The sequence below is a fragment of the Theropithecus gelada genome, chromosome 11 (assembly GCF_003255815.1).
Source record: "Theropithecus gelada isolate Dixy chromosome 11, Tgel_1.0, whole genome shotgun sequence".
NCBI classification, from domain to species: domain Eukaryota; kingdom Metazoa; phylum Chordata; class Mammalia; order Primates; family Cercopithecidae; genus Theropithecus; species Theropithecus gelada.
This window is the reverse complement of record NC_037679.1, coordinates 115,067,422-115,085,903: the sequence shown is the minus strand read 5'-3', so window position 1 is coordinate 115,085,903 and position 18,482 is coordinate 115,067,422. Positions and strand designations below refer to the sequence as shown.

Below are 18,482 nucleotides of genomic sequence, written 5' to 3'. Positions count from 1 at the left end.
GATACAACTACCTGCTGTCTCTAAGAGACTCACTTTAGATATAATAACACACATAGGCTGAAAATGAAGGGCTGGAAAAAGGCATTCAATACAAATGGTAACCAAAATAAGACAGGGGTAGATATACATATATTAGACAAAATAAACTTTACATCAAAACTGTCTCAAGAAACAAAAAATGACATTATAAAATGATTTTAAAAATTAATTCACCAGGAAGATACAATTATAGATATATTATAGACTCAACCTCAGAGAATATAAATATATGAAGCAAACGTGGACAGAACTGAAGGAAGAAATATAGAGGAATAAAATACAGTCATCTCTTGGTACCCGCGGGGAATTGGTTCCAGTACCCTCCATGGATACTAAAATACAAAGACACTCAAGTCCCTTATATAAAATGGTGACATGCAGTGGCCCTCCATAATAGGCTGACTGTAATAGTAGGGGACCTTAATATCTCCACTTTTAGTTACAATAGAACAACCAGGGAGAATATCAATGAGGAAACAGAGAACAACATTATAGATCAATTGGACCCAACTGACAGTGAGCACTTTATTCATTAACAGTAGAATACACATTCTTCTCAAGCAGAAATGGAAGAATTTTTAGTTAGATCACATGTAACACCACACAAGTCTTAATAAATTTAAGAATAAAATCCTACCAATTATCTTTTGCAATCACAATGGAATAAAACTGGAAATCAATAGCAGAAGCAAAACTGGAAATTTCACATAAATGTGCATATTAAACAGCACATCTTTGAAAAATTGATTGTTCAAATCAACCAAAAGGGTATTTAGAAAATATTTTGAGACAAATGAGACTGAAAACATAATATTAGAAAACATGAGATGCAACAAGAGCAGCAGTAAGAGGGAAGTTTATAACGATAAATCCTACGTTAGCAGAGTGAGTTTTATTCCTGTAGACTATATTCAGAGGTTAACTACTCTAATTTCTGGTCACTAGAAGCATCTGGGAAATTGTTTATTGTCAATAAATACCAATACATTTTACATAATTACAGCAGTAAAAAAAAAGAATGATGTCAAATAAACATAACTGTAAATTTCAAGAAATCATAAAAAGCAAACCAAATTGAGCCCAAAGTTAGCAGAAAGAAAAGGTTAGAAAATGAGCAAATAAAATAAAGAATAGAAAAAAATCAACACAACTAAGAGTTGAAATGTTTTTCAAAAAGTGAACAAAATCGATGAACTTTAGACTAAGAAAAAGAGAGAAGGTTCAACTAAAATAAGAAAAGAATGCAGAGAAATTATAACTAATATCACAGAAATAAAATAATCATAAGAGATTACTATGCACAATTATATATAAAAAATTAAATAACTGAGAAGGAATGAATAAATTCCTAGATACAAAAAAAAAAAAAAAAAACCCACCATGATTACATCATGAAGAAAGTCTGAATAGACCTACAAATAGTAAAAAGCTGAAATCACTAAACAACAACCTCTAAACAACAAAAAGCTGAGGACCAGATGGCTTTACTAGTGAGTGTTAGAAACATTTAAAGAAAAAATTAATGACAATCCTTCTCAACCTCTTGCCAAAAATTGAAAGGAAGGAACACCTTCAAACTCATTTTGTGAGGCCAGCATTACCCTGATATCAAAGCGAGACAAAAATCATCAAAAGAAACCTACAAGCTAATATCTCTGATGAATACAGATGCAAAGAATCCTCAAGAAAATACTACCAAACCCAATTTGAGATCACATTAAAAGGATGTTATGCCATAACCAAGTTGGATTTATACCTGAAATGCCAAGTTCAACACACAAAAATCAATCAATGTAATAAACCGTATTAACAAAATAAAAGACAAAATCACACAATCATATCAGTAAATTTCAAAAAAGCATTTGATAAAATTCAACACTCTCATTATAAAAACTTCCTACAAGCTAGTAATGGAGGGAAATTTGCTCAACATAATCATGGCCATACATGAGAAACCCATAGCGGACATCAAATTCAAGAGTGAAAAACTGAAAGCTTTTAGGAAAAAGGAAAGGATGACTATTCTCACCAATTACATTCAACACAGCCCTGGAATTGTATACCAGAGCTAATAGTCAAGAAAAAATAATAATAAAAGGCATCAAACTAGAAAGGAAGAAGTAAAATTGTCCCTATTTGCAGATGATGACTTTATATGTAGGAAATCCTAGACTTCATACACACACACACACACACACACACACACAAACTGTTAAAATTAAATAAACAAGTTTTGTAAAGTTGCAAGATAAAAAAGTCATAAGAAATGCATTGCCTTTCTATTCACTAACAAATAACTATCTGAAAAGGAAATTGGGAAAACAATCCCATTCATAATTAAATAAAAAGAAATAAAACACGATAAATGTAACTAAGCAGGTGAAAGACTTATACACTGAATACTTCAAAACATTGATGAAACAGATCGAAGAAGCCACAAACAGAAAGATATATCCTGTGTCCATGGACTAATGAATCTAATAATGTTAAATGTCCATACTACCTAAATATATCTACAGATTCAGTGCAATACCTATCAAAATTCCAAGGACACTTTTACAAAAATATAAAAAATAACCCTAAAGTTCATATGAAACCAAAAAATGACATCAAAAAATGACATCAAATAGCCAAGCAACCTTGAGAAGAAACAAAGCTGATAGCTCACACTTCCTGATTATAAATTCTTTCCAAAGCTAAAGTATTAATACAGTATGGTACTGGCACAAAGGTGGATATAGAAACCAGTAGAATAGAAGAGAGAGCTCAGATAAATATATACAGTCATCTGATCTTTGACAAGGGGCCACAATGCTGAAATGTTTGTTTCTCCGACAATGGTGTTGAGAAAATTGGATATTTACATGAAGTTATACTCTTATCTTACATATAACAAAAAAAATCAACTCGAACTGCTTTGAAGACTAAAATTCAAAACCAGAAACTAAAACTCCTAGAATAAAACCTAGGGAAACAGTTTCATTAAATTGGTCATGTCAACAATTTCATGGACATAACACCAAAAGCACAGGCAACAGAGGCAAAATTAAACTAATGGAAATCCATCAAACTAAAAAGCTTCTGCCCTGCAAAATAAACAATCAGTAGAGTAAAAAGGCATACAGAATATGAAAATTTATTTACAAAGTGTATATGTGATAAGCAGTTAATTTCTAAAAGGTAGAAGACATGCTTATAACTCCATAGCAAAAAAATAAAAATAATCTGATTTAAGAATAGGCTAAAGACCTGAATAGAAATTTCTCCCAAGAAGGCACAGAAATAACAACAGGGATATGAAAAGATGTTCAACATCGCTTATTATCAGGGTAATGAAAATCAAAAGCACAATTAGATGTCACCATATACCCATTAGGATGGCTATTATCAAAAAAATAAAAGAATAAGAAAAAATGTTGACAAGGATATGGAAATATTTGAACACTTACAAACTGTTGGTAGAATGCAAAATGGTGCAGCCAGGATAAAAAACAGTATGAAGATTCCTGAAAAAATTAAATATAGAACTACTACATGATGCAGCAACCTCACTTCTGGGTGTATATTCAAAAGAATTGAAATCAGGATCTAAGAGATATTTGCACTTGCATGTTCATTTCAACTCTCTTCACAACAGCCTTGATATGAAAACAACCCAATGACTACTGAAAGATGAATAAATTAAGAAAATATGATAAATACATACAATGGAATACTCTTCAGTCTTGAAAATAAATCCTGCAATATGTGATAACATGTGTGAACTTTGCTGACATTATGCTAAGTGAAATAAGCCCATCACAGAAGAATAAATACCGAGTGATTACATTAATGTTAGGCATATAAAAGAGTCAAACTCATGAAAGCAGAAAGTAGAATGGTCATTTCCAGTGGTTGAGTGAAAGTGGAAATAGGGAGTTGCTAGTCAATGGGTGTAAAGTTTCAGTTGTACAAAATGAGTAAGTTCTAGAGATCTGCCGTACAACATTGCGCCTATAGTTAATAATACTGTATTGTACAGTTGGCCTTTGGATAACATGGGATTTATAGTGGCTGACCCCGCACACAGTTGGCAATCTGTGTATAACTGTTGGTTCCCCCAAAACATAGCTACTGATAGCCTACTGTTGACCAGAAATCTTACCAATAGCATAAACAGTCAACATATATTTTGCATGTTATATGTATTATAGACTGTATTCTTACTATAAAGTAAGCTAGAGAAAATGATGTTTAGAAAATCACAAGGAAATATATTTACTATTCATTAAATAAAAGTGGGTCTCATAAAGCTTTTCATCCTCATGTCTTCACATTGAGTAGGTGGAGGAGGGAGGGAAGGCATTGTTCTTGCTTTCTGTAGGGTGGTAGAGGTGGAGGCAGTGGAGGGGGTAAAAAGGAAGACAGGAAAGGCAGGTACACACCGTGTACCTTTACAGAAATACATTGAAATTGCTATTTGACTTTGTTGTTTGATCATTTCTCTAAAAACATTTATATATGATACCAATACTTCTTCCACTGTTTGCTTTTGTTTCAGTGCCCACATTGCAGAAGGTTCCATGTTGTAAAAGATGTCAAAACAGTCTTGAATAATCAGAACACTTCTGCTGGACTGTCTAATGTCAACTTGTTTCTGACACTGATTCTTCTAGGTTTTTTCCTCATCATCTGAGACCAGTTCAGAAGGACTTCTCTTCATCAAGTAGTCTTCTGCTAATTCCTCTGGTGTGGTGCCAATTAGCTCTTGAATGTCTCCAAGATCCATTTTTTGAAATTATTCACGTCTTTGTTTGCCATATCCACAATCTCTTCGTAATTTCCTTGAATGACCATGTTGTGAATCCTATGAAGTTACGCACTACATCAGGACACAGTTTTCTCCAGTAGAATTTTGTTTCCTGCTTGACGGCTTTTTGTGGCTTTTTCTATAAAGATGATGGCAACTTCAACGGTGTAATCCTTTCAGATTTTTATAATGTTCTCTCTATAGGAGTTCTCTTCTACAGTATCAACAATACTTTCTATAGTGTAACGTGTAATGAGCCTTAAATGTCCTTACAACCTCAGATCTATAGGCTGAATTAGAGAATTGTGTTTGGGATAAAGCAGACCACTTCAGCACCTTCAGTATTCAATTAATGGAGTTCTGGATGACCAAGAGCATTGTCTATTACCAAAAGAACTTTAAAAAGCTAACCCTTTCTGCCAACATACTCCTTGTCTTGAGGAATAAAGTATCAATGGAAACTGTCAGAACTTTTTAGTAAAAAAAAAATGTTCTTATTGTTCAGGGCTTCTTAGTGTACCACCCAAAGACTAACAATTGTTTTTCATCTTTCCTCTTCAAGGCTTAGGGATTAGCAGTTGCATAGGTAAGAACAGTTCTGATCATAAACCTCACTGTATTTGCACAGAACATCAGTTAGCCTATCCCTTCCTCCTTAAATCCTGGTGCTCACGTATCTTCTTTATTAATAAGTGTACGTTGTGGCTTTTTTTTCCCAGAATAGGGAACTTTCATCTAATTAAAAACCTGTTCGGGTAGATGTCTTTTCTTGTCAGTGATTTTCTTAATGCTATCTGGAACATTTCTGTTGCCTCCTGATTCGCAGAAGCTGCTTCTCCAGTTATCTTGATGCTTTTCTGAGACAAATCTCTTTCTAAAATTTTCACATTATCCTTTAGTGACATTAAATTCTCCAGCTTTAAATCCTTCACTTTCCTGTTGCTTTAAGTCGTCATATAATGACTTCACTTTTTTTCAAATTGTGTTTAAGTCTTACAGGTATGCTGTTTAAAATTTTTTAATTTAATTTAAGTTCCAGGATACATGTGCAGGATGTGCAGATTTGTTACATAGGTAAACATGTGCCAGGGTAGTCTGCTGCACCTATCAACCCATCTCCAAGGTATTAATCCCAGCATGCATTATTTTTTCTGATGCTCTCCTTCCTGCTGTGCCCACTCCTTGACAAGCCTCAGTATGTGTTGTTCCCCTCCCTGTGTCCACATATTCTCATTTTTCAGTGCCCATTTATGAGTGAGAACATGTAGTATTTGTTTTTCCGTTTCTGTTAGTTTGCTGAGAATAAAGCCTTCCAGCTTCATCCATGTCCCTGCAAAGGAAATGATCTCATTCCTTTTTATGGCTGCAGAGTATTCTGTGGTGTATACGTAGCACATTTTCTTTATCCAGTCTATCCTTGATCTGCATTTGGGATGATTCCATGTCTTTAATTTAATAGCAATGTTGTACCTACATAAAAGCTGCATTTTCAACATGAGATAAAAACTATTTCACTAAAAGCACAGGTTTTTTGCCCACTGGTGTAGCTGCAGTGAGGCTTCATGTTGCTCCATTTCTCTCTCTGTGTGTGTGTGTGTGTATGTGTGTTTACAACAGTCCTTCTACTGGTACATTTATATTGAAACAGTGGCCAGCTGCAGAGCTCAAACTATAGTACATATTAAACAATTTGGCTTTTTCTTGTAATGTCATGACATTTCTGTGCTTCTGGGAGAACTTCCAGCCTCACTAGTGGCACTTCATGCAGCTCATACAGTGTTATTTAAGGTTTATGGCATTGCACTAAACAAAATGAAAACTATACAGGAACCCCAGGAGTTCACTTTTTAAAGTGATTCATCACTTACTGGAGAGTGATGAAAACCACTCACATGGAGATGATGAATGACACGTGGCATTTTAAGTAAATACTCTCAACACTTGAGCTTACTGCAATAACAACAGGAGATGGTTAGAGAATTTTTACAGCAGTAAAATATGCACTACAGTTAATTTTATTCAGTTATGACTTAATACTATATCCTTACATTTGGTTGCATTTCTCTTGACTGCAAATGGCATCATGGAAAATCTATAAGAGTTTTTCTGTGTAAAGTTTGACAAATTTTAACTTCTAATAATAGATTTGTGCATATTTTGTTGTAGCAAATTATAAAATAGTTTAGCATCTGTATATATTTAATTTATTCATGATATATCTGTATCTTAACATTTTCTAATTTCTAAGCTGTGTTGTTTATCTGCCGGTTTCTTCATATTGTCACAAATCTCAAAAAATATTTTCAATACATTTATTGAAAGATCTATGTATAAGTGGATCTGCACAGTTCAAACCTGTGCTGTTCAAAGGTCAACTGTACTTTTAAAAATCTGTTAAGAAGGTAAATTTTATTTCAGTTGTTCTTACCACAGTAAAACAATAAGAATTGAGAAAACACACACATGGAAAAACACACACCATAGAACTTTGAAGCACAATTAAATTATGCCATTACTCCGATCTATAAGGAAACTCACTGACATAAGAAAATATTGACTTGATTTAAAATTATTTAGAAATAAATTATTTTCCAGTATAGATGAATCTGTCTTTCAAATTGATTTATGTGATCATATTGTTTTATAATCAACAACACAGACTAAAGTCAGGAAATGATTTGTTAAATCAGTAACTCCATATACATGCTAAGTATTTATTTATCACCTATCAGAAATATAATTTTGAGGACTTTTTTGGTTCTTTCACTGGTCTTTATATAGGAACTAAAGAACATAACCTAGCTAGATATTGTCTGCAGTGTTTCCCTTGGTAACATACCATCTTAAAAGTTGGAAAATTCTACAAAAATGAAAAAAATCTTAGTTTCTGGATATTCTAGAAAACCAACCAGAAGGTCTTTTCAATGTTGGGTTCAAAATTTCACATAAAAAGTACAGGCCAGAGCTGGGCAGCACCCGAGCTTTTGGCTGTGTGGCGAGAGCAGTTTACCAACAAAACCCTTCCCATTCTAACCATCAAACCCTATTTTCCGATCTTTGACCCTCTTTACTCGTTTGTGTTATCTCTTTGGCTTGTGTAGCAATTGAAGTTTGCCAAAGTATACTTTACAATAAGTTCACTTCATGCTTCTCAACTGAGTAGAGAAGATGTGATAATATTTGAACAGTCAGGAGTAGAAATTGAATAACCATGAACTGTAAAATGCTGTAATTATTTCTGAATAGAGAGACTGCAAAACTACTATCCTAAAGACCTAAAGCCGGCCGGGCGCGGTGGCTCAAGCCTGTAATCCCAGCACTTTGGGAGGCCGAGACGGGTGGATCACAAGGTCAGGAGATCGAGACCATCCTGGCTAATCTGGTGAAACCCCGTCTCTACTAAAAAATACAAAAAACTAGCCGGGCGAAGTGGCGGGCGCCTGTAGTCCCAGCTACTTGGGAGGCTGAGGCAGGAGAATGGCGTAAACCCGGGAGGTGGAGCTTGCAGTGAGCTGAGATCTGGCCACTGCACTCCAGCCTGGGCGGCAGAGCGAGACTCCATCTCCAAAAAAAAAAAAAAGACCTAAAGCCCTTCACCACTTATTTTGTACTCAGTGATAAAAGCAATTATGAAACTGGAATCAAATGACTAAATATAGTATACATAATGTGTAGCTACATTAAGTCACATTTCTAAAATGGAAGACATAAATCATCATCAAGTATTTGCTTTTATTTTATATTAGAAAGCACTTTCAAATTGGTTGGCCTACTGTGATGTCTATTCCTCTCAGAATGAATCCTTTGGTCTCACTGGAGTGATTTATTTAAGTCCTGGTGAGATAGAAAATCACATTCGTTTATTCACAAACACTAATCAGTTACTATTTGTTAAGACAGACACCATTCTGTCATGTCATTCTCAAAGAGATGGTGGGTAAGTACACACATATTTACAGATTGTTGTGAGAAGGGCTACAATAAAGACATGCTCTTGGTCATTAATAGGGGCACCAAATTTGAGACCAATGAAAAATGATTAAGTAAGAGTTATGGGAGAAAAGCCACATGTTGAAAGAGACTTTAAGAACTATGAAAATAAAAGAGAGAAAAGTTTTTCCAATTTTAAATAAAGGAGAGTGTGGGATTACAGGGCACAGAAATTCAGTCAGTCATTGAATTAAGGTACAGATACTCAGCAAGAGAGGGAATATAGGGAACAAAGTGGGTTTGGAAATAAGATGATGAGACCAGCATTTGACAGGGTTTTAGGTAGCTATTTTTCAAAAAAATCTAAGAAAAAAATGAATAAATAGTAGAAATACATATTTAAACAAATTATAGAAAGATATCCATTACAATTAGTAAATTACATAGAACTTTTTTGTGTTTCATTAGTGGTAGAGGCAGATTATATTAGATGAGAAGTACATGGGAGATGAGATGATGAGGCACTTAGATGATGTTTTTCTAGGTACTTGGCTTTGAAGATGAATTGAGAAACAGTTAATCAACTGGAAAGTCATTTGGGGATATAAAAAATGTATATATGTAAATAGATGGGAGAGACTTGAGAGGGTTTGCTGAGGAAAAGAGAGGGTACAGATGAAGAAGAGGCAGAAAGATGAAATCTAAACCCCAGTTGGATCAATTAATATTAGCTAAAGATAAATACTTTTTCATAAGTATGGGTAAAACAAGATAAATGTTGATATAGTACAGGTACATCTGTAGGAAGGAGGGCATGAAGTTGAGGCAGATGTTATAACATGGCCTGTCATTCTTCTATGAGAGGAGAAAGAGAGTGAAGGGAGTGAAGAGAAAAGTCATAAATTTTATTTACATGTCCTATCGTTCATTCATTTGTTCTACAAGCACTCATTAAATGTTGCCATGTGCCAAGTCCTCAGCAAACACCAGGAAAAATGACCATAACCAAAATGCACTGTGGTGTCTCTTAAACCACCCCCGCCATAAGCCAATGAAGCAGCCACAAGATGTTAGCAAAGCAAACTCGGAGCCCTACACATCAACCAAGTCACCATCAACTGAAAAATAAAATGTACTGGACTTGGTAGTCACTTTTTGGAGAGGGACATTTTAAGTAACCTAAAATAAGTTTGTTAAAAATCTCTTTTTACATGTAGTTTTATAAGCAAAGTATAAAAAGGAGCTGAATTTCATTTCTATTCTGATTATTAATGCATTTATTTCCTACTTGTAACTTTTGGGAAATAGCAAGCAAAGCACTACTGAAAAAGTAAATTTAATTATTTGGAAGAATGGTGTCCTGCACTTAAAAGGCACTATCATGGTACCTTGTTCCGATTGTACTTACTCAGATCCACATATCCGATATCCACATACATTTTAGCAAACAGAGATCCCAGCATAAAGCCAAAAACTAGACCAATCATTCCCATTGCATTCACAGTACCTGCAGGTATTACAAAACAATTTAATCAGATACCACAAACACTTGGTCTTTATTCAACATGTTTTAAAAAGTAATATTACACAATACATTTCTCCAAATATTTTTCTAATAAAGAATAAAATTAATGACACTATTATTTCAAAGGTAGACCTAGGGATTAACCATGCAATTTAATATTTTCTGTTTATTACCTATGTACAAGGAAGAATGTCCTTCTTTTGCAAAATCATCAATGTAAGAAATCCCCAATGGTACTATGGGGGATTCTCCTATGCCACGAAGCACATTACCCAGGAAGACATAGATCCACATGTGTGACCCAGATTCCTTCACACAACCTATCGAGACAAGAGAGTGTTTTATTTTAAACATTATTTTTAACATTCCTATTAGAAATTTAACTACTTTAAACCCTTTGCTATTCTATTTTTTTTCCTAATTACAAGTGATTCATATTCACTTTGCAAAGTTTGAAAATAAGGAAGGGCACAAAGAAAACATGCAAAAAATATTTACAATCACATTAAACACAGAAGATCATTTCAAATGTTACTCTAGCTCTTCTACATTTCTGGTGCACAAAATATGCGTAATATTCATTGTGTACAATATATAATTAAATATCTAGGTTTTTTTAAGCTGCATACATAATTATCACTATATTATCACAATTTCCCCATGTTGTTAAGATTTCTTCCATGTGAAAATGTTAATAACTGTATAGCAGTGTGTTGAATAAGTTTCCTAATTTGTTTAAACAATCTCTTCTTTTTTAGTTTCAAAATATTTCCATTTTTTTATTCTGTTAAACACAGATGTCATGGCTATAATTATAAATAAGTCCTTGTGCACATTCCTGATTATTTTCTTAAGATTTATCAAGAAAGTAGGTAAGTATATTTTTGTTCTTTAATATATATTGAAAATTAATCTCCCGAAAAAGTTACAAATTTACACACTTCCAGAAGTATATAAAATGTGAAGTTTTATATTTCCTCCTTTCCATTTTTCCATTTCTTTTCATAAAACTTTTGGGTTATAACTGTAATTTATTATTTGTTTTTTAACAGGCACAAAATCTTCAAATGCTATAATATTTTGCATTTTTTATGAAGAGCAAAGTTATATTACTCACATATTTCTTCCACTTCCCGCTTTTTAAATTGTAAATGTGTATGTTTGTTGCCAGTTACCTACTAAATTTGTTCTCTTTTCTCATCTACTTATAAATATCCTTCATATATATTACAGTCATCCCTTGACATATATAGTAGGATGTTTGTTCCAGGACAACTCATGCGTATCCAAATTCATGCATACTTAAATTCTCTAGTTGGCCCTGTGGAAACTACCTATAGAAGTAAGATCTCCATATGGGCGAGTTTCTCATTCTTTTTGGTTGAACGAAAGCCACATATAAGTGAACGGATGCAGCTATAATCTGCGTGGTTCATGGGTCAACTGTGTATATTAACAGTATGATTTTGCCTGTATGTAAGGGTTAAATATTTTTCCTATTTGTTCTTAAATCAATTTTGCTAAAAAAATCACATTTTTAGAAGTAATTAAATATATAAATTTTATACTTTTTAACTGTCAGTATTCTTACCTCTTTCTACTATCTCAGCTGGTGTTCTATTGAGTGATAGCATTTGATTACTTAAACAGTTTGGTAAGTTTGATGTTGAATTTTCTGATGGATCAATATTGGTTTCTTTAGAATACCTGTAACTGTAAGAGTAACACTGGATTGAACATTTTGCTTATCTGCAGAATATAATATTTTCACCTTTCCCGAAAATGCAGAAAAAATTTCCCCTTTAATGACACTGTCTTCGAATTACCATACTTCTCTTTGTCAATTTCCCAGCATGTATGTCAGAAGATGTGATGGGGGTGGGGGAATGGGAGCATTCACTAAGAAAGATAATTCAACACACCATGGATAAAGTGGGTTATCACTTTTCTATAATCCTAGGAGTGCTTATATTCTGGTCAAGATGTAAAATATCCTGTTTCACCTGTTTTTTCAAATCTGTTAACTATATCTATTTATCCCTTTGAGTTATCGTCAAACAGTAAGTCCGTCTGATTTTCTTTCATGGACACACACACACACACTAATGCTTGACTCTTCAAAAGTCAATTAAAACTTTCTAACCTATTTTAACTTTATGAGGAAGAAGTTAATAACAACAAAAGAGATGGTGCTGAATTAGGGACAGATGCTGATATCCAAAAGCACTAAGGAGCCCTGTGAGCTCTGAGGGCAGCATATAGTGTGCCAGGTTATTATGTTCAGCTTCAGTGAACTAAAGCTCAGTTTTCGTACCTTAGAGATTTCACACTCTCTAAGATAAAAGCGTAAGATCAAAGACACAGTAAGTTTAATGTGCAAGGTCCCTAGTAGTCACATACACACACAAAATAGATGATCAGCTTTGCCTGGAGGTGGTGGGTAGATCAAGGAAGATTTCGTAATGTGAGTGACAGATAAAATGAATACTGAAGATGGATAGAAGTTTCACTGGTAGACAAAGGAAGAAAAGTATTCAAGGCTGTAGAAACAACAGGTGCAAAGAGATGATGTACTATGGCACATTTAGAGAACTGTCAGCCTAGAATGTGGTCCTCAAATGTGGGGAGAAGTGGACGATGAAGCTGTGGTGGTTACATCTGAGGCATGTTCTCCATAAAAATCACGAAGAATAAGATAGTAAGAAGATTAGAGGGAATTATGGGACACTGAAATTACGGTGTCAGAAGTAGAGGAAAAGGACGGACATGATGAAGAGGCCACAAAGGTAGAAAAATGAATCAAGATTATGGAATATGATGAGTACTAGAGTAGTACCATTAAGAAGAAAGTTCTTATAAGGGTCAAACGTAGCAAAAGAACAGAATTAATATGATGACCAAAAGGCATGATTGCTGGATATGGCAATGAGTAAGTAAATGGCGTCTCTCACAGGGACTGCTCATTGCCTTTCAGTATCCTTTATTTCTCTCCTTCCACAGTAACACAAGTTGGGATTTTTAGCTGGAAACATTGCGTCCTGGAATAAAGTCTTTTTTCCCCCCAACATCTATATATCTATGTGTAAAATGTAACTAATTTCTGGTAAATGTGAAGCCAATGGAAACGTTTTGCTTCTGAAAATGCTCCTTAAGCCTCAGTCTGTGTGCATTCTTTATTCTTCTCCTTGTTTTTCTTCCCTTCTTCTATCCTGCTGCCAGAAAATACATTGCCACAATTTGTACCATGAGGCCAAGGCCACGCAACGCAGAGCACTATGATGAAAAGATACCATTCTTCGACTAGCTACATTAACTTTTATGTAAAAAATAAGCTTCTGTCTTATTTTTTTGCTATTTCCAATTTTCTCTTATGAACACCTTACTCTAATCATAGCTACCCAGTTACCCTAGAAAGAACAACTTCGGTGAAGTGCTGTTGGGAAAATCTATATGCACAGGGTGAAGCTGTGAAGTCTTACTGAGTATTATTAAAATCTTACAGGCAAAGACATGAAGTACACGTGTTATACTAAAAAGTAATAAATAGCTTATTTGTTTCATTTGAAACTTTACACCTTATGTAATATTATTCTTATTTCAAAGTCTATGAAAGCCATGATGAATAAAGCAATACATTAAGTATCATACAAAGGAAATATGCTCCATTTCTAGACATATTTAGTGAATACTCTCAAAAGATAACTGACTATTTAAAGGATAAAAATAAAATTCTACTGCTAATTTATAAGTTGCTGATAATGAATGGCTCAGTGCTGTTTAACACTTACTATCCCATGAAGAAATGTGGTAAAGCCATCAAAATACTTCCAGTTCCCATAAGGAAACAACCAATTCCAATTAACTTCGGTCTGTGTAGTTTAGATCCAAAGTAACTTACAAATACAATCACAAGCAAATTTCCTAGAAAGAGAACAAAATTATGTTGACATGACTTAGTTCAATTTTGTATCTGGTAGAACTGAATGCCCCAGAATGAGTGCAAATAAAGCCCAAGACATCATATCTTCCCTCAAAGACCATGAAATTTAATTGTGAAGATGAACTCTCCCGCATTAAGACACTAATTGAAATTTGTATAGTACTAATGATAAGCAGAATACGTTTTATATGCAATCAAAACACTTAGGTAATTTGGCAATATGAGAGAAGCAAACTGTTATTGAAAGTTTGGAGTTTACTGCATTGCATTGGGATGGAAAAAATATCTTCCTAATCTGAGAAATCTTTTGATCATCATTCATGCATTATTAAAATTTATTTCCATCATTCTTTAAATTCATAGTATATACCTACCACGGTGCTCAGAGACAGAAATATAAAAAAAGGATAAACCATGGTACCTGTTCTCTAGAAACACATTAGTAATAAAATAAAACAGACGAATAGAAATGCTATTAGGTTACGGAAACAGCTTAAATTAGGGGCTTTGTGAAAATTTCCTGGAGGAGACGTCATTTGAGATTTAATCTTAAGTATAAATTATTTAGATTAAAAATTGGAAGAAGAGAAATCAGAGCAGATCAATTCAGATTTATCTGTAGTCTGATACATAACAATTAACAGACAACGATTGTTGAACATTGATGGAAAATAATAGTATGAAAGAAGAGCATCAAAACAGACCAGCAGATAAAGCAACATAAGAATAAGTACTTAAACAAGATTAAACTAAAAACAGTAAAAACTTTTTTTAAAAATCCTGTTAGCGTATTTAGAGGTGCAAAGTAGTGTTGCATCCATAAAATCAGAATGGCAGACTAAAAGTAATAAAAGAATGATAAAGTATTGTTATAAATTTAAAATACTATTAAAAATTTACATATTAGAACTTGATATAAGATGGCATCAGAGAAGATTGATGAAACATAAGGAAAATAGAAATTTAGAAGAAAAAAATTTACAAGCAAAAATAGCCAGGAAAGATATTATTTATATCATATATGTTACAGAATAAAATAGAAAAAAAAAATAGAAAACAGAAAATAAACTGGCTGACCGGGTGAGATGACTAATGCCTGAAATCCCACTTTTGGAGGCCAAGGCGGGTGGATAACCTGAGGTCAGGAGTTCGAAACCACCCTGGACAACATGGTGAAACCCTGTCTCTACTAAAAATACAAACGTAGCCACGCTAATCCCAGCTACTTGGGATGTTTGGGTGAGGGAGAAGGGACAAGATGGAGGAAGGTGAACAAGAAGGCACAGTCCCTGTTGCTTCCGGGTTCTTCATCACCAACTTACCCGCGCCCAGGAAAATGCAGAGGGCGCCCGGGAAAATGCAGATCAACTGAGCATGCGCAAAGTGACGTCAATCCGGAGAAATCGAAGCTTACCCGGTCACGCCTACGGAGACGCCCCTGTCACGCCCCTATCCCGCCCACTGCCCTCCACTTTCCAGTGCAGGAAAGTCTGCTGCTGGCAGAAGCGGGCCAAGTACCCTGGCGCCTTTCCCGCGGACCAGCGAGAGTGCGTGCATATTTGCAAATAAAACGGCTGCCGCTTTCTTCGCTCGTTTTGGCCTTTATTGATATTTAGTCTTTGCGTTATTAATAATAGTAGTAAAGAAACAAAACAGGGAGACTAAAGCAGGAGAATGTCTTGAACCCCGGAGGCCGAGGTTGCAGTGAGCCGAGATCATGCCATTTCACTGCAGCCTGGGTAGCAAGAGCGAAAAACTGTTTTTCCCCCTCCCCCCACAAAAAAAAGAAAGGAAAGAAAATATTGGGACACCGAGGCGGGTGGATGATGAGGTCAGGAGGTCGAGACCACGGTGAAACCACGTCTCTACTAAAAATACAAAAACAAAACAAAACAAAAAAAATTAGCCGGGTGTGGCCGGCGGGCGCCTGTAGACCCAGCTACTCAGGAAGCTGAGGCAGGAGAATGGCTGAATCCAGGAGGCCGAGCTTGCAGTGAGCCGAGATTGCACCACTGCACTCCAGCCTGGGAGACAGAGCGAGATTTCGTCTAAAAAAAAAATATTCCCTGTGTTAGCGGAAGACTTAAGCTTTCAGATGAAAGTTTTGAGAAAAAGGAATTTTGAATGCTTAATTCCATATCCAGACAAATTATCACTTAAATATGACAGTCAAATACACACATTTTCCAAAAGGCAATGGCTTAGAAAATATGCTATATTTTAAATTCTTCCTAAAAACATAATTACAGTCATCCCTTAATGTCCATGGGTTATTGCTTCTAGGATGCTCTGTAGATACCAAGATTTGCGGATGTTCAAGTCCGTTAAGTAAAAAGGTGTAATATTGCATATAACCTATCCATACCCTCTTGTGTACTTTATATCATATCTAGATAATGTCTAATACTTAATACAACGTAAATACTATGTAAACAGTTGTTATTCTGTGTTGCTTTTATTTGTATTATTTTTACAATTGTATTGCTACTTTTTCATTTTTATATTTTTTGAATATATCTTGCATCCACAGTTGGTTGAATCCATGGATGTGGTACACATCCTTCTGTGCATACAGAAGGTCATCTATACGTGAAGATATATTCCAGAAAGACTAAAGATGAGATTTGAAGTCACAAGATTCAAGAAACAGAGGTAAGCAAAGAAACCAAACTGATAATGATGTTCAAATAACTGCTGTTAAACAGCTGCAAAGTTTAACAAATATGAAGGATCAATTTCTTAACAAAAGGAGACATTCAGTGAATTAAACTTTAAAACGAATAACATTCTAATTCTAAAATCCTTGATGATTTCATTGAGCCTGAGAGGTGAAAGAGTGAAGGACATGTAGAGTGTAATATCTTGGGATCACAAATATTTTGAATTGATTTAAAGAGATGTCTTCCTTTGACAATTACTTTTTAAATATTATTTAATTAAGCATATTGCAAATACAGTTACGTTGGAAACAAAAATTGTATAAAATATTTGCAGTTTATATAATAGACGATTTGGAGGTCCTTCTAAATAATTAGAAAGTAAAAAGAAGAGGGAAAAGTAGCAGAGACTATGAGCTAGCAATACATTAAAAAATTTCAATTGTTGCAGAAATACAAATTAAAGTGAAAGCAACAAAGCAATATCTTCAATGTTCCCCCAAAAAAGACTTTAACCCCTCAATTGTGTACCCCATTGAACAGTAGAATCTAGTGTAGGTTGCTCCTTTACAGTCCCTCCCTCCTAAAACCATAAGAATTATAGTCCTCCCTCAGCCTTTCTTCACACTGGGATACCTTGAGACAAGAGAGGTAAAGCTTCACAAGGCATTAATTTGCAATGAGTTTGTGTAGGATTAGAGTTTTTCAACATCATCACTATAGACATTTTGGGAAGGATTGTTCTTTGTTGGTAAGTCTGTCCTGTGCGTTACACAATGTTTAGCAGCATCCCTGGCCTCTACCCCTAGGTACCAGTAGCATCCTCCCTTCCTCAGTTTATTTATGGCAACTAAAAATGTCTTCAGATATTGCCAAATTGCTCATGAGGGACAAATTTACACTTGGCTGAGAGCCAAGTGTTAAAAACAGTTTGTTTTTTTAGCATATGCAGATATGGTTATTAAAATAGAAAAAAAAAAAAGCTACCTATTTCGAAGCTTCCATCAATTAAACCAGCAAGAGAAGAGGATATTTCAAATCTCCTTTCTATTTGAGTGGTGGATATTTTCATAAAAATTCCACTTAGTGCTTTAGCAACATAGCTGAATGACAGGACTGTCGAGAAGAACTAAAAAACAGCAGAAAGAAAAGAGAAAATTGATTAATCAAAGAACTATATAATGTTTATAAGTACATGGAATTAAAATAGCTTTTTTCTTTACTTAAAAACATTTTTAGCATAAAAAGCATACTCATCTTTTTTCCTATACAAATTGGAACTTGTCAGCCCTATAACTTTTTTTAGTGATTTTTTTTTTTCAAGAGTTTCTGGGGGTATAGGTGGTTTGGGTTACATGGAGAGGTTCTTTAGTGGTGATTTATGAGATTTTAGTGCACCTGTCACCCAAGCAATGTACACTGTACCCCACATGTAGTCACCCTCACTCCCCTTCCAACAATTCCCCCGAGTCCCCAGAGTCCATTATACTGCTGTTGTTCCATTGCATCCTCATAGTTTAGCTCTTTCTTATAAGTGAGAATGTACAATATTTAGTTTCCCATTCCTGAGTTACTTCTCTTAGAATAATGATCTCCAGTTCC

At 34.6% G+C, this 18,482-nt stretch overlaps 1 protein-coding gene across 1 annotated transcript in view; it reads right to left on the bottom strand.

Annotated features, from left to right (window-relative positions):
• SLCO1B7 (solute carrier organic anion transporter family member 1B7 (putative)) overlaps positions 1-17,988 on the bottom strand; it is a 74,295-nt gene extending 56,307 nt beyond the window's left edge. The window contains exons 1-5 of the mRNA XM_025401671.1: positions 17,868-17,988; positions 14,072-14,204; positions 11,875-11,996; positions 10,457-10,603; positions 10,167-10,265 (exon numbers count right to left, since the gene is read on the bottom strand). Coding sequence (XP_025257456.1) covers positions 10,167-10,265; positions 10,457-10,603; positions 11,875-11,996; positions 14,072-14,204; positions 17,868-17,952 — 586 coding nt within the window. The 5' untranslated portion in view covers positions 17,953-17,988. The remainder of the gene's footprint in view (positions 1-10,166; positions 10,266-10,456; positions 10,604-11,874; positions 11,997-14,071; positions 14,205-17,867) is intronic.
• Positions 17,989-18,482: the final 494 nt, after the last annotated feature.